The sequence below is a fragment of the Vulpes lagopus genome, chromosome 18, assembly GCF_018345385.1.
Source record: "Vulpes lagopus strain Blue_001 chromosome 18, ASM1834538v1, whole genome shotgun sequence".
NCBI lineage: Eukaryota > Metazoa > Chordata > Mammalia > Carnivora > Canidae > Vulpes > Vulpes lagopus.
The window spans coordinates 25,643,942-25,664,352 of record NC_054841.1 but is presented as its reverse complement, the minus strand read 5'-3'; the positions used below and the strand labels follow the sequence as shown (position 1 = coordinate 25,664,352).

General features: G+C 51.3%; 1 protein-coding gene across 3 annotated transcripts in view; it reads left to right on the top strand.

Annotated features, from left to right (window-relative positions):
- Positions 1-710: 710 nt before the first annotated feature.
- Positions 711-20,411, top strand: part of EFCAB8 (EF-hand calcium binding domain 8) — a 52,452-nt gene continuing 32,751 nt past the window's right edge. For 2 of the 3 annotated variants that reach the window (XM_041733421.1, XM_041733420.1), the window contains exons 1-10: positions 711-1,096; positions 2,492-2,592; positions 4,912-5,047; positions 8,181-8,286; positions 8,508-8,592; positions 9,537-9,661; positions 12,076-12,149; positions 14,560-14,690; positions 19,472-19,539; positions 19,891-20,042. In XM_041733421.1, the coding sequence (XP_041589355.1) occupies positions 986-1,096; positions 2,492-2,592; positions 4,912-5,047; positions 8,181-8,286; positions 8,508-8,592; positions 9,537-9,661; positions 12,076-12,149; positions 14,560-14,690; positions 19,472-19,539; positions 19,891-20,042 (1,089 nt within the window). In that variant the 5' untranslated portion in view covers positions 711-985. The remainder of the gene's footprint in view (positions 1,097-2,491; positions 2,593-4,911; positions 5,048-8,180; positions 8,287-8,507; positions 8,593-9,536; positions 9,662-12,075; positions 12,150-14,559; positions 14,691-19,471; positions 19,540-19,890; positions 20,043-20,411) is intronic. The other variant, XM_041733422.1, reaches the window with a different exon arrangement.

Sequence of the window (20,411 nt, the reverse complement as noted above, 5' to 3'; positions counted from 1 at the left end):
GGCTTCCTCGTGAAGGGGCCCAGATGGTGCAAAGGCCTTGAGGTGGGAGTATGCTTGGTGGTGTGAGAAACAGCGTGGGGACATTATGGCTGGAGCCAGGAATGCAGGGGATGGTAGTGGGAGGTGAGGTCTGAGCGGAGCCAGAAAATGCACAGCCTTCAGATTGTGGTGAGGGTTCCAGATACTTGGAGGGAACTCTAGAAGCACTTTTTATAGACTATGATTATTAAAAAAAAATCTACGGGATATTGGCACATTGGCAGACAGATTCCCTTATAGTCATAAAACCCAGTGTGGAGAGAGTATTTTATCCCTACCCTCTGTTCCTCTCCTCTCCAGCTTTGCCTCTAGCCAAAGTTGGCATTTTAATTGCCTTTAAGAGACGCACTTCACCTCTTTATTTGTATATTTGAATTAATTTGTGTCTCTTTTTTTTTTTGCCATTATTAGTTTTCTCTTTCCTTCTTTCTCTTTTTTCTTTCTTTTTTGAGTTTTCACCAGTTTTCTTTTTTTTTTTTTTTTAAGATTTTATTTATTCATGAGAGACACAGAGAGAGATAGGTAGAGACATAGGCAGAGGGAGAAGAAGGCTCCCCATGGGGAGCCTGATACAGGACTTGATCCTAGGACCCCAGGATTATCTGAAGGCAGATGCTCAACCACTGAGCCACTCAGGCATCCCTCATCAGTTTTCTTTGTCTCAGTGCCTGGCCTGTCTTAGAAATGGGATCTGATCTTTTTTTAGTATCCCCTCACCCAGCAGTGCTGTGGGGCCCACACAGTCCTCTGGCGTGAAAGGTGTGCACTGAATCAGGTGGGCTGATTGAATGCTGAACAGATAGAGGAGATTCAAGGGACAGTCCAGCAAACATTCTCTGTGTTCTCCCTCAGCACCCAGACATCCAAGGGCACCATGGCTGTTGACAGGCCCAGTGATTTGCCATGGAGTGGATGATGTTTTTTGTTCTCTTTTAAAGCCCTGGACATGAAGACTTTCATTAAGGCCATAAAGAAGATTCTGAGCAATGTGTCAGATGAGATGCTAGAGGCGCTGTTTTTGAAGGTGGACACAGACTGTAATGGCTCCATTACCTGGGTGAGGAGGGTGCCTCTCAGGTAGCTGGAGGGAGCCTGAGGGATCCAGGTGTGGCTGACCTGTAGAACATGTGGAGGGTTGAAGATGGGGAGGTGGTCAAGCCAGGTGGATTCTGGGGTGCTTGCTGGGTAGAGGGAACCTTTCTAAGACTTCTGTAAGTGGGGCTACTTGCAGCTCATTCTTCTCCTAGGGAATGGGAGGGTGTATGACAAATGTTAGCAACTTTTGCCTGAGGCTTCCCAGCCCACAGGGAAGCAGCAAGGGTACCACTCACCTGCCAGGTGGCTCTCCTGCACACCAGCCCCCATTCAGTTCTGGAAGATGCCACAACCACCATAATAGACGGTTTCTGATCACTCAGCCAACAGACAGACCTGTGGCTGTTCAATCCCAAAATGTCAGGGTTCTAGAGCATTCCCCCCCTCGATTCTATATGTTCTATGATGAGTAGATGTACCATTTAAAAGTATGAAATACAGAAGGATACAGAAAAGTGCAAAAAATTAGTCTGACGTATTGACATAGGAATGCTGACAATGGTAACTAGCCTTGATGCCAAGCACTGTGCTAAGCACTTTATGTATTATTTTACTTAAACTTTGCAGGAATTGTACAGGGTGGGTGTTGGTATTTGCCTTAATTTGACAGATTGTGAAACTGAGGCATGAAGACGTTAAGAAACTTTCCCAGAGTTATAGAGCTAGTTAGCAGCTGAGCTAGTCTTCAGACCTGAGGAGTTTGCTTCAGGAAGCCTGTGTATTAACTACTCTGTCATTCCTCCCCTCGGCTCAGGCAAACATGCTGTTTTGTTTTTTTCTTTCATTTCTCTTAATATTCTTTTTATTCTTAATAAACCTGTTTCCAGAATTCTTTGCTATCTACACAATGATCTTAATAACTCCCTCTTTCTTTATAGGTTCACGTGGTGGTCTGTTTTGGCCTTCATGAGGCATCAGTAGATTCTAGAGTTGCCGTAGTTGCCTGGCTTCTGGTCTTCCCCTGCTGTTAACTTGTTATATGAGCTGGGACAACTCATCTCTATTTTTATGGGCTCAGTCCTATTATCCATAAAATGTGGGTGAATAAAGAGATTCAAACAAGATGCTGGATGTGGTGATGATGCAGACATGTATTTAGCATTACAGAAACGCATTAAGGAGGGCGGTGCTGCTATGTACTTGTTGCTAGGCCCTTCACACGTCCCAGATCCCAGAACAGCTCAGTTGCTTGGCTACTCTCTTTGGCCAGCCCCAGGAAGCAGCAACCAGAGAGCCCCTTAGAAGAGGCTAGGAAAGATGAGGGAAGAACTGGAAGCCAGGCATGGGTTCCCAAAGCCCAGTGCTCTGATGGCTCAGCCAACACTTTCCTGTCTTGTGTTACTTCCCGAGGCAGCAGGAGTACGTGGATTACGTGATGCGGGAGTTACAGAGAAGGGAGAGGATGAGAACAAGCCAGTACCGCCTGCACTTCCACCTTCCCATGAGGATCATTCCCCTGTAAGGAGTGTCTCCCTGGACTGAAGGGGTGTGTACAAACAAGAACAAGGTGGGGACAGACTCTGTAGTGAGTGCCCCTCCCTAAATCCCTGAGTCACTCCTTGTGGGGCCACCAGGGGTCTGGCACTCACTTCAGCCGCTCAACCCTGTAGGCGAGCCTGAGCATTAAGGTGACCGTGTCCCCACTTTACAGACAAGGAAACAGGTTTGGAGAGGTCAAAATGAAAGTGGTGAGGTTACCCTGTTTGACTCTCCCCGTCCCTGCAGCGTACTCTGCTCCCCCTGCTTGCTTCCTCCCATTGCTGGTGCTAAGTGGGTCTGGGGGTTTCATCCAGAGTGCAGGATGGCTCACATGGCAAGGAGTAAAAGCCATCACAGGAAATTGCTCCTGGAGGCTGCAGAGGCCCCAGGAATGGGCCATTGGTCCCTCCTGGAGCATGTGGCTCTGCCTTTGCCTTGATTTCCTCCTCTCCCTGCCTGCTTGCTCCTCCTCATGGCTCTTTTCCACTGTGCCCTCTGGACCTTCATGTAGTCTCCTTTCTGTGCATGATTCTGTCTACCCCCACCCCTCTGAACTTCCTAAGAAAAAGCAGCCCTCCAGTGGATTCTGGCCAGTGGCCCAGGCCTCTTCCCAGAGTTCATTTCCCAGAGATCACTGGGGGTTTGCACACCTCCTGCCAGGTGCAGGCAGCTGAGGCCAGGAAGCCAGGTCCTGTGATCCAATGCTTGGTGGCCTGTAATTGTGGCCTGGTTAGGAGGGGCTGTGGCTGGGTCTGTCCTTGGGACCAGCCCCAGAGCAGGCTGTGGGGAAGACTGTAAACCTGAAGTAGTCTGCCCTGGAGCACCTGGAGATTCAGAGAGATGATGTAATGAAAACCAGGAAAGGGCAACTAAAACAATTTTGGTCAATATTTAATTGAGGCCAATATATATGAAAGATGAAGGATTTTATAACCATGTATTTTGACCTAAAAACTTCGCTTGACATAGCTGAGCCCTCACAAGTATTTCTATTATTTCCTTGGAACATTTAGATTTCCAAGGGTGCTTAAAGAGCCAGAACCAAAAATGTCAAGAAGCCTGTTCCTTTCTTGTCCTTTTTATTTGTTCAACCTTCAAACCTGGAGAGCATTTCCAGCTTGGCAGAGAAAATAGCCAAATAATACTCAATTACCTTCATGAAAGGGTCATCTTAAAAGTTGCCTTCCCTTTCCTGATCCTGGGCCAAGATCATTGAACGACCCTCTCTGGGATCTGCTGCGGTCCAGCAGGCAGCAGGTGGAGGCGCTGGCCTTCTGGGATAACACCTCCCGAGGGCTCCTCTCACTTTTCTTGGCTTTCACCTTTCACCCCTCAGAGACCTGTGGCCCTGACTTGAGAGGTAGCAGTGGGAGGGGGGAGGGAGGGTAGAGAGAGGAGCCATGTTCAGACATACTGTCACCGTCTCTTCTGCTGAGGCTGTTTCGAGGTAGAATTTCACAGTAATGTGGGTTAGCCTTCAGCCACAGGTCACACAGTGTCCGCAGTGACATTTGGAAAAGGTTGTGGCTGGAGTAGGGATGGAGGTGCCTAGGTTCTAGTTTATGGACAGAACTCCAGGCAAATGCTTCTCCCTGGGTCCCTGTGAAGTGAGGTAACACTACTGGCCCTGGTGGGGCCTGAAGGTGTGGGAACATCAGGTGGGAGAGCATGTGCCATGCTGTGTCTAGAAATCAAAATGGCGATGCCCTGTAGTAGCCAGCCAGCAAGCTTAGCCAACTTGGAGCAGGAAAGAAACCACTGGAATGCATCACTGTAGCTTGCTGGGAAGGCCACAGGAGCCGTTTGCTCTGCTCAGGGCATGGCCTTGTTGATGAGGAGGCAGGTACACGGGGCTCTCTGTTGGATACATTGCCCCTTGTCCACTTGTATCTCATGCTTGCGTTATACTCCCTTCTCCGAGTTGCCAGAAACTGTTATCATGAAGTTTTCAGTTGCAAGCCACCCCTCCAGTCACCACCTTCTGTAGATCATTTTTCTCATAAAAGAAGGTTTGCAAAAGACCTCCATTCCCTGCCTCCTCTGACCCCATCCCATCACGAGGAAGTGTATTGGCTGTGTGATGGGAGAAGCCCATGGCTTGTGGAACCCTATCTCATACCAGCGGCCTACTGGGGGCTCTTTCTTTCGGCCACAGCTGCTAATGGTAGAAAACTGCTTGGCAGAGTCATGCATCGTGTGCGTGCTAGTGGAGCCCCCCTTGCTTGCTTTGTCTTTCCTCCTCTGTGCTCCTCATTCCGGATTCGTTTGAATCCTTCTCTCTCCTGTCCCCTTCCACAGGAACCATGGATGCGAGATTGTGAAGGTGCAGTTCTTAACTCAGCGGTTCAAGAAGATGGGGCACCTTCTGACTGTCACCAAGGACGGGATCTTGCAGATCTGGTCTGAATCCTTCTCGCTGCTTAACTCCTTTAGGGTGAGGGGGGCCCACCTGTGGAGCACATATGGGGTGGTCGGAGAACCTTTGCCTTTGTACCCCAATAGCGAAGGTGACCCGGATCCAGAGTGTGCTTATTCTTGGGGTTCCTGGTCTAAGCACCCCACACGTGCAGTCACTGCTCCTGAGGCCAGGATTCTGGCTTCACTGTGGGATGGAGACTCTTACAGTTCTCTTCTGTAAGCAGGATGACATCTCAAAGTTGCATTCTACTTAGATGTCTAACAGAGACACCTTATACCCATTTTGTCCAAATAGAATGTCACTGGAGCCCTTCCTGGCCGCCAGGCTTCCCTCTCCTGGGCCCCACTTCCGTGAGTGGGGTCATCACCCACCAAGGTTTCTGGGTTAGAGATCAGTTCCCTGACCTTTCCCTGCCACAACGGCTCCATCACCAAGCACCACTGATTTGAATCCTTCCCTGGTACCGGGCAGGAAATCACAGCAACTGTGAGTGTGGGCTCTGGAGCCCACCTTAGAACCTGACTGTGCCACCTTCCAGCTCTGTGACCTTGGATAGTTAGCATATAGCCCTCCATGCCTCAGTTTCCTCATCTATCAAATGGGGTCATGTAACCCCCTCAGGCTGTTGGGAGGATTTAATGACATAACAATGCCCATATGGCAGTCAGAGTAGGGTAAGGCTCACAGCAAGTACCAGACAAATACAAGCTGACATCATCATTGTCTTTGTGCGGTCAGTTCCTGACCAAGAGCAGCAGTAAGTGAGAAAATATTCAGGAAAGCTGGCTGTGTACTTAATGTTGCCAGGCTAGTCCAGAATTGTCCAAAAAATGAGGAAGGCACAGCTCCCCCGAGAAGGAAGGCTTACTGAGAAGGCTGCCAGCAGGAGGAAGGCTTTCATAAGCCTGTGAAACAGCAGTGTTTTGTAGATGCATTGGAGCGGGGGGTGGGGCGGGGATCTGTATCCCAGGGGGCCGGAAGGCTCTGGTTGGTCCCTTTTCAGTTGCCTAGGGAGACAACTCAGGTCCGTGGAGGCCCAGTGACTCTCGTGGGTGGACTTGGTAGCCAGGACCAAGGGGGACTCACACCTGAGGTCCCAAGGCTAGTGTTTCTGGCATCCTCCACCCTCTTTTTCTCTGTGCGTTTCTTTTGGTATTGAGGGGGCACGTTATAGCCTGAACTCCTGGTTGTGGCTGCTACTCTGTCACGTTGGTGCCCCTCAGAGGCCAAGTCTGAGAGAGTTGAGGACAGAGGGAGGCTTCCTGGACGGCCCAGCATTCCTCCTTGAGGGGCTGCTTGGGCAAGTGGATGTTGGCAGGAGTGATCTAGCAAGCACCTTCCGTGAGCACCCACTGCATGCAGATGGAAAACCCTGGAATCTGGGGGAAGAGGGGCTGGGCTTCGTTTCCCAGCTGTGCGACCTTGGACAAATCACTAGAACTCCTTGGGGCTCTGGGCTTCTCAGAGGAACATGGAGGCAGTGGCCTTACCATCCCCTCTCTTGTGTGTGGGTTAGAGGCCCATTGTCTTCACTGCGCAGCCACCAGCACAGGCCTCTATGTTCTTGGTGTCTCTGAGTTGTGATGGAAAGATCCACTTCCTGCTCCTGCCTCTGCACACCCATCTGGAGGAGCTGCCCTAAAGGTCCCCTTCCCTTCTGTGTCACACTGTACTCTTCTCTGCTTCTTCAGTTCGGAGTCCGTGGCCTAATTTGGGGAGTAAACTACAAGTTCCTTAGCTGGCCACCCCTACCTCAGCTATCGTCCTCTGACCCTGAGCCTGTTGGGCTGGCCTCCTGTTTCCTTGGCTTCCTCTTTCCCCGCTACTGCTGACAGGCGTCTCTGTGTGGCCTCCCCCACCTGGAGTGCTGCTCCAATTCTGTCTGCATGGCTGTTACGTGAGCTCGGAAAGGCACCTCACAACCTGGCGGGACGATTTCTTGTTACTAAGCCACTTGAACCAGGTGACACCTGCAGATGGTAGACAAGATTCAGACAAAACAAAAACAAATACAATGTTATATGTCCCTTATATCTCAATAAAACTAGGGTGGGGGAAAGATTCAGACCCACAGAGGGACAATGGAAAGCCCATTGCCCAGACCCTAATTCTATCCTGAGAGATAACTGCTATGACCAGTTTTGGGGTGCTTTCCCATGGTTAGCCTGTATGTACATCTCCCACCCCCTCTTTTAAAATATACACATGATAGTGCTGCGTTTTTTTATTTAATGATAGATCCTGGTGACTATTCTCTATGGCAGGTGCACACCTCCCTCATATGTAATGTCTGGGTGGAGATCTGTGGTGTGGATTTATATCAGCTGTCCTTTGCAGTCAGTCCATGGCCTGTTGCTATTCTAGCAGTGTGGCAGGCCCCGCCCTCACACACACTTCTTTGTGAGTACATGTGAACACATCCATAGATATGGCTTGGAAATAGATCCTGGGATCATAAGCCATGCACATTTAAATCTTTGATGAGTGGGGCACCTAGGTGGCTTAGTTGGTTAGGCCCCTGACTTCAGCTCAGGTCATGATCTGAGGGTCCTGGAACTGAACCCTATGTTGGGGTTGGCTCCACACCCAGAGGGGAGCCTGCTTCTCCCTCTGCAACCCCCTCCCCCACATGTCCCCTCTCTCTCAAATAAGTAACTAAAATCTTTTAAAAAATACTTAAAACTGGGCAGCCCTGATGGCGCAGTGGTTTGGCGCTGCCTGCAGCCTGGGGTGTGTGATCCTGGAGACCCAGAATCGAGTCCCACGTCGGGCTCCCTGCGTGGAACCTGCTTCTCCCTCTGCCTCTCTCTCTCTCTCTGTCTATGAATAAATAAATAAAATCTTAAAAAAAATAAAAATAAATGTTAAAAAATACTTAAAACTTTGTCATATGGCTCTAAAAAGGGTTTGTAAGGATGAGTGTTGTTTAAGCCCATTTTACAGATGTGGAAACTGAGACTCAGAGAGGTTAGGGAACTTACCCAAGGCCCCATTGGTAGTTGGAAGAGGTGCTGGGCTCCATACCAGATTTATGGCTGGCTCCAGGCCCTTGGGTGGCAGGAGAGGGTTCATGGGATCCTGTACTCCTGGTGTGTTCTGCTCGCCAAGCCTCTCTGGCCCAGATCTCCTCTGCCTTTCCTCTGGCCAGCTTAACCAGATCCATCAGCCCTATAACCAGCAGATGTGGGTCACTGATATGGTGTGTCTCCATAACATGAACCTGATTGCGATTGCATCAACTGACCAGAAAATAGGTGAGTCCTTGACAGCTCCCTAGGCCTGCTCTTGGCCATTGGAGGGCACGTACTTGCACTTGGAGAGAGACCTGTCACCAAGCCAACTATGGGCATGGGTTAGAGTCCTCTGGGGGTACTGCAGCTGGGAAGCAGATGCTGCATGTTGTCACCAGAGACCCCCAAGACTTGGGACATGGGCTTGGGTTCCATGCATGCCTCCCTTTCTGTCTCTTCCCCAGAGTTCTTTGATATTACCAACCATAATTGTGCCCGGGCCTTCACCTTCATTGATCTGGACAGCTGTGTCCTGACCATGGACTATTGGTGAGTCTCAGGGGAGATTGGTACAGTCTTGGCAGCCACATCACCCAGCAGCGTTGGGACTCCCAGAAAGACTCTTTGGAAACAGTCCAGGAAGGGTTCCCACCCAGTGTGCCTATGTCCTTTTCATCAAACTGACCCTCCTAGGAGGTCACTTGGTCATTGGTCCCTCTCTCTCCCATGACCTGACCAAGTCAGCCATCAAATCCTGGCAGAAACTTGTCCCTCCAGGGCCAAGGACTCTGGGAATAGCACATCCATCGGTAAGGGTGAGTTGATAATGAGCATCTGGAAGACCAGGGTTTCATTTGTTTTGGTTTTATTTACTTATTTATTTTTAAAAAGATTTTATTTATTTATTCATGACAGACAGAGAGAGAGGCAGAGACATAGGCAAAGGGAGAAGCAGGCTCCCCATGGGGAGCCCGATGCAGGACTCGATCCTAGGATCCCCAGGTCACGACCTGAGCCTAAGGCAGAGCTCAACCACTGAGCCACCAGTTGCTTCCATTTGTTTTGGTTTATTTATTTTTTAATTTTTAAATTTTTTAAAAGATTTTATTTATTCATAGACACACAGAGAGAGAGAGACAGAGACAGAGACACAGGCAGAGGGAGAAGCAGGCTCCATGCAGGGAGCCTGACGTGGGACTCTATCCAGGGTCTCCAGGATCATACCCTGGGCTGCAGGCGGCGCTAAACCGCTGTGCCACCGGGGCTGCCCATGTTTTGGTTTAAAAAAAATTCATGATTGCTTTTGGACCTGGTTCGCCGATGATCTGGATCAGGGTGTCTAGGCCCATGTTTGCCAGCTGGCTAGGGCAAGGCTGGAAAGTTGTGCGGGAACTGCTCTGGCTCCCGGGTGGAGGAAGGTTGTTGGAGACTGGGAGCGTGGAGGGTTGTAGCTGGTGCATCCAAGCTGGCCTCTCTGTCTCCACTTCCCTCAGGTCTGACTATCACAGAGGTGTATTCTGCTACGGGGACACCAAAGGCAATGTCATTGTCTTCACCTCTGACAATGTGACCCACGGGCTGTTCAACCCTCGAATCCTTCCCAGGACCTCCAAATGGGGTAGCTAAGATGCTGGGGAACTGGGGGAGGGGGAGGAGATGGCTCTGGGCCGAGGAGCACTTCTTTCTCCTGCCTCTCAGTGCAGGAGCCCCTGGCCTTTTCAGCAGTTTACCCATATGCTCAGCTCAGAGTGGCCTGGGGGACAGGGGTTGGTAAGGTTACAGAGGAGCCAGAGGGGGCTCAGGAAAAAGGCAAGCTCTCTGAAGGCGAGAGGTGACATGGTTGAGGGTGAGGGTGAGGAGGGGAGAGGCTTCAGGGCCCACTCCATCCCAGCAAGAAAGAATTTGTGCCAGCTGTGTGACCCTGGGGAAGTCGCTCACCCACTCTGGGTCTTGGGATGACAGCACTATCTATCTCCATGGTGGTGAGGAGGGTTTTGCTCTCCTTGTGGGGAGGGGGCACTGCCTTTGTGTGCGTGGGTGGGAGTGCTCCGTGAGGCCCAAGGGAGAGGCTGGCTCAACGTGGATATAAACATGCATAAGCACAGTGACATTTCTCGAGCACTTGTGTGCTGAGTGCTTTGGGCACATCACCCCCACCCATGGCCAGGAGGGAGCTGCTGCTGTTACAGCCCATTAAGAGGAGAGGAAGGGTACTTTAGGGGGTGAAGCACTTGCATAGGCCCCACAGGGTAAGCCGCCTGATGAAGCAGGCAGTCTGCCCCAGAGTCTGAACCTTAGCCCCTCGCTGGGCTGTACCCTGGGGTACTGTTCGGGGCTGCTCTGCCAAGGGCACTAGATCCCAGCTCTGGGGCCTGGGGCTCTTGGGGCCTTGGCTGAGCTGGACCGTATCTAGAACCGAGACTTTGGTGTATACTGTCAGGCCTCTAGGTTGCATCACATCCATCTCGAGGAGGCCCTGGGCTACCAGGGGCCCCAGCCCATGGGAACACTGACTCCCCTTCTATCCAGGACGCCAGAGCAGCCCCTTTGACTTCCAGTCAGAGTTTCTGAGCAGGACACTCTCCAGGGGTTCCCAGGCCTTGGTGATACCTCCTGCCAAGCTTGACAGGGCAACATTCCCCCCAACTGGCCAGATGGAATATGGATCCAGCCCCGGACACAGCAGTGGGCTGGCACCCGGTACATTCCTGCCTCATCAGCCTCTGCCCCTGGTGCTTGCCCTGACCCAACCAGGTTGGCTGCCTGGCTGTGGTCATGCTGCACCGCCTTGGGAATTGGCATGGGAGGTGGTGGTGGTCTTGGAGCTGAGTGTTAGGAGATTGGAGCAGGTACAAAGGAAGCTGGAGTGTAGGATGGGAGTCCTTCCATGCCACATGCTGCCTGAAGGCTGCGATACACACCAAGGGGGCCATCAGTGTGCTGACTGGAGGAGCTGGACGGACCAGCTCTGTGTGACCTGAAGCCAGTTGCTTAACCTCAGTTCCCTTATTAAACAAGGATGAGCATCCTCAATTCATGGCTTTTCTATAAGGTGGAAGGAGAGCCTGCAGGGTAAGGCATGCAGTAAGGACACAGTGACTACCTCCTCTGACCTCCCGGGGCTCAATCAGCCTCATGGGAGAAGCAGACAGGCAAACCTGCCTGCAGGCAGCCCGGCTAAGCTTCCTCCCTCCTGCACCCACAGAGCCTGCCCCACTTCAGCAACATTCCACCCCTTGGGGCTTCCTTTCCAAGCTTCTTCCTGCCCCTACAAGGTGGGGCTGGTGAGTTTGCAGCAGTAAAATGCTTGTCACAAGCCCCCAGGCCCCTGTTTCTTTATTCCATTTTACCTGGGAGTTTCTAAGACTTGAGCCCAGACTGTCTCAGTCCTTCTGATCAACCTATTTAAGCCCGCTCTGCAGGTTGACCTATACTTGTCCCTGTCACTGCTGGTTCTGTCCATTTCAACCCTTCCTGCTTGCACCGGGGGCCTTTCCTTGGAGGATCCTGGGCCTGTCTGTTGGCCATGAGTGGTTTCTTAGGTGCTTAGGGCGGTTGCTCCAGGCATGATTGCTGGATGCTTCTCTTGGAACTGTGTTTGCTGGATAAGGTGGGGCGTATGTTTTGAAGTGTGATAGTAAACTTCCAGATGATCCTTTTGAGAACAGATAGAGCCTAGGGTCTCAGTTTGTTCTCCACTCTAGTAGAGTTGGAGCTCCTTAAATGAGAATCAACTTGTGTAGATCACAGTACACAGGGGAGATTGAGGAGCCCGAGATACGGGACCAGCTTTGTGCACACTGGCAGAGGAGCTCTGGGCAGCAGTGCTTATCTGCCTGGGTCTGTGTTCTGGGTGTCAAGTTCCCCCCACTCAACCCACCAGAACACGGTGAAGCTTGAATGAGCATTTGAATGGAAAAGCCTTTTGAGACATACAGGAGCTGCAAACCAACTCAAGGTGTCCTCTGGGCTTTTGCTGCCTGGCAAAGGCAGGGAGCTGGTGATGTGGACCTTGGTCTTCTCTCCTGTCAGATCACTGGACCAAAGTTTCTACACGGAAGCTTCTAAATGAAAAGTCTCCTTTGTATAGGAGTTATTGGCTGAAGGTAAGTTGTATCTTTGCTTGGCCCCTTACCATGGTAGTTATGTGGACATACACACACCCTTCAAAAATCAATACAGAAAAAGGATTTGCCCCCTGGGTTCAGTCTTAGGACATGGGGCTTGGTCACTGTGACCAGGAGGGAGGCAGCTGTTGGATCCTGTGGCTCTCTCTGCAGAGAACATAGATATCCTTGGCATGGCTTGTCTCTCTCCCCACCTCGGTTGCTCCAGCCTGGTCCTGGCAGACTCCACCTCTCTGTTTCCTGGATAGCTGCAGTGGGTTGTCCCTTGTGGCTGGTTCTGCACTTCCCTTTTCCATTCAGTGCTTCTCTCCTTCCATTCAGCAGCCAGAGGAATCATGAGCTAGAACCAGCCTTGTTACTCCTTTGCTCAACCGCACCCTCCACCCCTCACCACTGCCGCCCCAGTAGCTTCTCATTGTGTTCAAACAGGATCTCAAGTGCTTACTGTGACCATCAGGATGTGAAGTGATCCGACCCCTGGCCTGTTGCCCATTTTGCTTTCTACTCTTCTTCGTATTTGCACCACCGCAGAATGCAAGTGACCTTGCTGGTCTCTCTGAACACCCCAAACCTTTCCCACCTCAAGGCCTTGTTACAGTCTATCCTTCGGCTGCTGTGCTCTTCTCTGGTCCCTGCACCCCCCTTTCTCTGCTTCCTCCGGGGCCCTCAGCAGCCAGCCTGGACCAGACCTGTGTCCCTCCATGCAGCAGCGCTTCTAGGATTCTGACACCAATGCCCAAGTGCTTTTCCCATACCACCATGCAGTTCTTGGACTTCAGCTGGGTGACCTCCAATTCAGCTCAGTTCTGACACTGTCTACCTGGAGATAGCATCAGAGCCTACAGGTTGAGGGGTGTCCCACAAGACTGCCCTTCTGCCTCGCAGGCCAGTCACACGTTCAGGATGTCACCTGGGCTTCTGACTCATTGGTCATAGATCAGAGGTTTGCATGAGCCTCTCTTTGGGTTTGATTAACTTGGTAGAGTGGCTCACAGAACTCAGGGAAATGTTTTACTCACAAGATCGCCGGCTTATTATAAAAGGAAACAACTCAGAACAGCCAGATGGAAGAGATGTGTAGGGCAAGGTATGAGGAAGGGGGGGCAGAGCTTCCCTGCCCTCTCTAGGTACAGGGCTCGCCCCTCCACATGTTCACCAGCCTGAGGCTCTCTGCACTCTGTCCTTTTGGGTTTTTAGGAGTGGCATTACATAGGAATGGCTGATTAAATCATTGTCCATTGGCAGTCAATTCAATGTCTAGCTCCTCTCCTCTCCCGGGTCAGGAGGGTGGGACTGAAAGGTTGAACCCTCCAATCTCATGGTCAGTTCCCCTGGCAACCAGTACCCATCCTCAGGGACTTTCCAAAAGTCACCTCATTAATGTCAACTCAAGTGTGGTTCAAAAGAGTTTGTTATGAATATTAAGATACCTTTGTCTCATCACTAGGAAATTTCAAGGGTTTTAGGAGCTCTGTGCCAGAAATGGGCATGAAGACCAAATATATATATTCCTTACTGTAAATCACACTATCACAGCTTACCAACCTCCCAACTTTGTATCGTCCACCTATTGCTTCCTCGTCCGGTCACCCTCATGGGAGTGGCAGCTCCTAAGGACAGGCACTTAGGGTCTCCCTGGGACCCTCTCGGGTACAGAAGCATAGAAGCTGGCACATAGTGTATGAGTACCTTCTTTTCCATCTTCGGTAGGAATCTCATCTTGGGCTTGGTTTTCCACCCCAGGTACATGTCCCATGTTCTGTTAGGTGTCCTGGATTCGGTGCCTTCACTGTGATAGACCCTCGGTGAGGCAGTGCATGCAAAATCTAGCTCAGTGCCTAACAACCTCCTCCACGCTTGTCTTGAAGAGGAGAATTCCTGGATTGGGAGGCCAAGCACAGGGCTAAACCGCAGAGCCGGAGCTAGAGAATTGAGAGCCTATGCAGTCAGGCCACCTCCTTTACTGCTGGGCCTCAGCCTTTTGTTGCTCAAGTTGTACCAGAACACATTCACACATCAGGTCCTGAAGCACAGTGGGCAGCAGTGGGCAGGGAAGCACCTGCTCCCCCATGGTGGGGCTCCCTGTGGATAAGAGGGACTGTGGCCCCGGCTGACTCCAATCCATCCTTTCTCCTGTGTGGGATGGGGTGACAGGCAGTGATGTCACATGGGCCTGACCTTGCCTGTCCTCTAACTTATAAACAAGAGTTCACATGCTAGCAGACTTGGGTGCTTTTCACCTATCTCACTGACAAGTGATGGGTCAGGACTGGGCTGGGACCGGGGGTGGGGGGGCATGTTGCTGTGTTAGAACTGTGATCACTAGAGAGCATTAGACATGCTGACCTCCTGGCTTTGCCAGCCTCTACCGCTGCCACTCTCTTTCTAGGCTCTCCATCCCAACTGGTGCCAACAGGTCAAGTTCATTCCTCAGCTGAACACAGTGGCCTCCTGTTCGGCCATTGAGAAGTCCTCTCTGGTGCTAATAGCATTGCCATCTAAAGCCCCAGAGAGCCCCAAGTAAGGAGCACCTCTCTCTGGGCTGGAGTTGGGAGGGGGAGCATTTAGGAGAGGGGGGATGTGATGGTACAGTGATGGAGGCTCTGGCTTCATCTGAGCCACATGTGGCCACCCCTGCTGAGAGTGGGCCCACCTCCAGGACAGCAGCATCCTGTGGATCTCGGTGGGTCCAAGGAAGCAGAAGTTGTCCTGTGGGCCAGCAGTGTGGTATGGTGGTTCACACCTGGGCTCTGCAGTCTTTTTCTTTTTTTAAATTAAGACATAATTGACATATAACATTGTATTAGTTTCAGATGTACTACGTAATGATTTGGTTGGTATTTGTATACATTGGGAAATAATCCACAATAATAGTTAACAACCACCCGCACACAGTTACATTTTCTTTTCCTATGACAAGAACTTTTACAGAGTCTGGTTTTAATCATCACTACCAGCAGCAAAAATATAACAAGCCTCTTTTATCTACCAATACATACGTAAAACTCAGCACAGAAGCTGGCACATAGTGTAAAGCAGGCAGTCAGAAAAGTATTTTCTGGATGGAGGAATGAATGTAACTTGCTTTATGTCTGTGCCCCTCAGTGTCCTCGTCTGTAGAAGGGGGTGATAGCAGTGTTTCTTTCCCTTATCCCAGGGCTTACTTGAGTGACTGCTGTTTGTGGCATATGGTCAATAATTGGCAGCATTTACTCTTTGGAGATGGTTCTAATCTCTTTCCTTTATTCCGAATTCCTCTACCACAAAGTGGATTTTTTCCATCTTTCCTCCTTGCTTCCCTCCCTTTCCTTCCATCCCTCCTTCCCTCTCTCCTTCCTTCCTTGCCTCCCTATTTTTTTCCTTCCTTCCTTCCTCCCTCCCTCCCTTCCTTCCGTTCCTCCTTCCTTCCTTCCATCTGTCCTCCTTCCCTCCCTTCTTCCTTCCATCTGTCCTCCCTCCCTCCCTCCTTCCTTACTTGTCAGTGATTAGTCACACTAGTAAGTCCATGTACATGGGTTGACTCTGTAAAAAATAAAACATAAATAAATCTCAAGCCTTCCCTTGCCCAATCCCCACTGTCTCACTCTGTTCTCAAGTGTCTTACTTCTATCATTTTCATGTGTAACTTTTTAAAAGTTATTTTTAAATTTTTTGGGTCACCTGGGTGGCTCTGTCATCGGTTAAGCATCTGCCTTTGGCTCGGATCATGATCCACAGGGTCTTGGGATGGAGCCCTGCTCAGCTGAGAGCCTGCTTCTCCCTCTTGCTCTGTTGCCCACCCTGCTGGTGTGCTTGCTGTCTCTTGCATGCTCTCTGTCTCTCTCTCCCCTCCCCCCACCCCTTCTCTCTCTGTCAAATAAAATCTTTAAAGAAAACATAAAATTATTTTGATTTATTTATTTGTTTTAGAGAGAGGATGGGCAAGGGCAGAGGGAAAGGGAGAGAGAGAAGCTTAAGCAGGTTCCACATCAGTGCAAGGCTCAATCTCATGACCCCAAGATCATTATCTGAGGTGAAATCAAGAGTCTGGTGCTTAACGACTGAGCCACCCAGGTGCCTCTTATGTGTATCTTTCACTGTGCATTTCACAGTAGATATTTTCTCCTGAGGGATTCCCCACCCCCTTGCCTTTGCTGTTTTCCTGTTTTCCTCCTGAGGCAGGTCTTTACCCCCTGGGCCCTTTGGGTCTGTGACATTTTGTTCCTGGGCAGGTTGAACTGTGAGCTGCACCCCGTCTTCTCTGGAGAGCAGCAGGAGATTGGATGCCTGTGTTGGGGTAGCAGCTGAATGAGACACAGCAGGACGACTGAGGCCATTTTGACCCTGTCTCTGTCTGTTCTTTCCTGCCCTGGTTGTTTTCCAGAGGGAAATTCAATCCTGGGACGTTAGGGCTAATTCATTCCAACTCCTCGTTTTACAGATTGGAAACTTGAGACTCGGGGGTGGGGTGGGGGGAGGAAGTGCCTGTGTTAGAGCAAAGGTTTGAATCAGGGAGCCTCATGGTTACCCAGAGTGCTCTGCACACATCCCCCTGCCAAGCCCTGGCACCAGTTGCTGGTTGGAGGGGGCCCCAGCGAAGGCCTGATGCAGTGAGGGAGCTTCAGCCTTGGCTTCTGTGCCTTGGGTGAGGCCGTGTGCTGCGATTTTACTTGGAGTTGATTTGCAGCAGGGCTCATGTCTTTGACTTTGATACCTCATGTCTGTGATATGTGTTTCATTGAGCTTCTTGTTTTATTTATGTATTGGGTCTCAGTGGCAGGTGGTTATCACAGGATCACCTCCTCCTGGCCATGAGGGTCTCCATTATCTGTCCTTGCTGCTCTCCTCATCTCACCTCTTCTACCTTCCTACTCCAGCCACACTGGTCAGCCACCTTGTGGTTTGGGCACGCTCCTGCCCCAGGGCCTTTGAATTGTTCCTTCCTGCCTGGTATGCCCTTGTCTCTTATTTGTTTTTACTTTTTAAACATTCTCATTACTAAAATTTTAAACACAGAGAAGTAGAGAAAATACTATAATACTTTAATGTCACTAGTACTGAGTCCAAGTTAATCTTCCCCCGGTTGACTCAAACATATTTTTTTATAATTATGTTATAATAGATATACACAAGTCTTTAGGTTTGGAGTACAGGAATGGCATGGTCTGATGTGCAGGAGCATCCTTCTGGCTGTTCGGCTGCAAGTGGAGTGGTCAGGTGCTGAGACGGGGGACCCCAGTGATGACGCCATTGTAACAATTCAGGCCACCTATGCTGATGGCCTGGAATCAGCCAGTGGGGTGGAGATGGAGGGATTTGAGATGCATTTGGGGGGCAAATACATTTGGGAGAATGTATTTATACACATGCAAGCACACATGCCCTTGGGGTTGTCTGCACGCAGTACACCTGCCAGCTGGCAGGTGGCACCAGCGACTGCTTGCTGCCCTTTAGTGCCAGGCCAGGACCTCTCAGCACGGCCTCCATGGGTGGAGTCTGGCATTGTCACCCCAAACTCTGCCTCTAGAGTCAGACTCAGCCTCCAAGGCACTGTGGGCCTGAGAGCTTAGCTCCCTGGCAGCCAGCCCAAGCTAAATTTTCAGGCACTTGCAGCCAGCAGTGAATCTGAGCAGAGGAGCAGGGTGGAGTTGGAGGGAACCTGTGCTGGGTGTGTGGACTGACTTATAGCATGTCCCCTGCTTTCCCCCTCTTCTCTTACTTCTGCCCCCACCACCAAGTCAAAGCCACCTGAACTGCTTACCATGGCCTTCTTCCCTCTGACCTTTTGGTCCCTTCTCTGCACAGCAGCCATCTGCAGACTGGTCCCCTAAAGCGACCCTGTCAAAGCAACCTGTTTATTTCCCTGCAGGACCTGCCACAATCTGTAAATGTCCGTCTCCTTTTCTCTCTGTTTATTTACTTGTTCCTGCTGTTTCTCTCTGGAAGGAAAACTCCATGAAGGCAGGGACATCTCATTTATGCCCCTGGTAATCTGGAAGGGTGTAGATGCCAGGAAATCTTTGTTGCATGAGTGAGTGAATCAGCCTGAAGTAATTCCTAGTGACATTTTGGTGACCATTCTTCCAGAAGATTTCTCTGTGCATAGATGCATGGAAGGAGATGTATCTAGTTTGACAATAAATGAAATACATGTGTTTGATGTGTTCCTCTTGAAGTTTCAGTTTTTCGAGGAATCCTTCTTGCTGTGGAAGGGAGAGCAGATTTGCAGTGGGAGCGCGACTGGAGGTTGAGAGACCTGCTGGGAGGCTGATGCAGACATGAAGGGGGCCTGACCTGAGCAAAGGCCAGGGCCCTGGTGGGACAAGGGCAATGAGGGTTGAGCCCAGCTGGATAATGGGAATGCTGGCGAGGGAGCCTCCAGGATGACCCCAGGCAACCAGGTTAGGCCCCCAGGGAGTGGCAGAGGAGCCAGTTCAGGGGCAATTCAGTGGAGAGCATACTGCATTAGAGGGCTGGGTAACCCTACAATGAGGGCCTCTGAGTTGAGTTTTGAAGGGTAAATTTGAGTAGAAGGAGCTGACAGGTCAGGATGTATGGATAAGAGGGAACAGCATGTGCAAAGGCACAGAGCTTCCAGTACTCTCAGGCCTTACCTTCCTAAAACCCCTGCCTGGGTCACCCTGGCCCTTCTGAGCCCCATTTGGATGTACCTATTCCTTCCAGATGGAAAGGATGCACCTATTCCTTTCCTGGACCACTGGTAACTGAGCCCCCTGCCTCTTCCTGCCATGCCCACCCTGGGTCTGAATCTAGATGACCCATGCCTTTCTGCTTTCCGTGTCCTCACTGTGGCACAGGGCTGATGACACTCTCTAGGGTTATGGGAGGAGTCCAGGTGATGCACAAGACAGCACCCAGCACAGAAACCAGCACAGAACAGCCAGGGGCACAGCACCTGGGAACTTCCCTTCCTCTGGCCCTTCTTTTTAAAAAGTTCGTATCATAGGTAGGAGGACGCATATCTCAGTATGGTTGAATTGAGGATTAAGAGCGCCCTTGGGATGAGCCAGATGTATTATAGTTGTCAGGAGTTGCTGCTGCTTTGGGGGTGCTCTCACCTACAGGGGAGAGGTGGGCATCTCCTCCATGAGCTGCTGGTTTTGGCCGCCCTGCCTCTGGCGCTCAGCCCTGACCCTTCTCCGGCTGCCCTGCTTGGGTGCTGCTTCTCTCCTTGAGTGGAAACGTAATGGCTTCTCCCTGGCCTCCCTGTGGCCCTGACTCCAGCTCCTCTCACTCCAGCCTCGCAGGCTTCCCTGTGGCCCTCTATCCCAGCCTCCAGCCCGACCCCTTTGTTGTTGTAGGTTTTCAGTGCTGAACTTAAGAAAAGGGATTCTTTGCTTCGATTACTGCCCAGACAAGAACTTAGTGGGTAAGCGATCTTCGTATTCTGCAGAAGCCGCTGGCCTGGTAGGACTGAGGTGAAGGCTGCCAGAGTCATGGGGATGAATAGAGCTGAGGAGGGGGCCCTGCAGTATCCGGCCTCTGTCCGGGCTCTGCTCCTGCCACTCTGGTCCCTGCCCATAGGTAGGTACCTGGGGCAGTGTGGTGACACGGGCTCTGCTTGGCATGATGGCGTAGGCTGTGGGGGAAGGAGCAGCAAAGGGGCAGGTTAGAACCCTAACTCCCCACCTGCCACACTTGCTTGGGGCTCAAGGCCCGGTCCTAGGAGAAGGTCCCAGCACCCACCCCCTAGTGGTTGACACCCATCTTTTGACCTCAGTGACCGGTGGCTATGACCCCCTCATCCGCCTGTGGAACCCCTTCTTCTCAAAAAAGCCTGTGTGGATGATGAAGGGGCATCAGACTTCCGTGACGCACATCCTCGTGAGCAGCAAGAACAGCAGCATCCTCCTCAGCATCTCCAAGGACAAGGTGCTGCTCTCTGGAGCCGGGCTCTCCCACTCCCACTGGCTCCTGTTCCCGGCAGAGGCGCTGGCCCCGGGGTAATAATGCAGTTTGGCCAGGCCAGGCGCTGGTGTTGGCAGCAGCCTGCAGCCCAGGCGGGTGGTGTGACCTCCTGGCCCCAGGAGGTCTTGGCCTAGGCACAGAGGGAACTGCCCCAGGTGGAGTCCTGCACCCTACTCTGAGCGGTCCAGCAGAGCTGGGTTCCCATAGAACCCAGACTGGCTTCTTACCGCGTGGGCCTTTTCTGAGCCTCAGTCCCTTCATCCACAGGATGGGGGTTGAGAGGTTTAGAGGAGAACTGGGCGGTAAAGCAGCAGTGTCGCGTCTGGCACATAG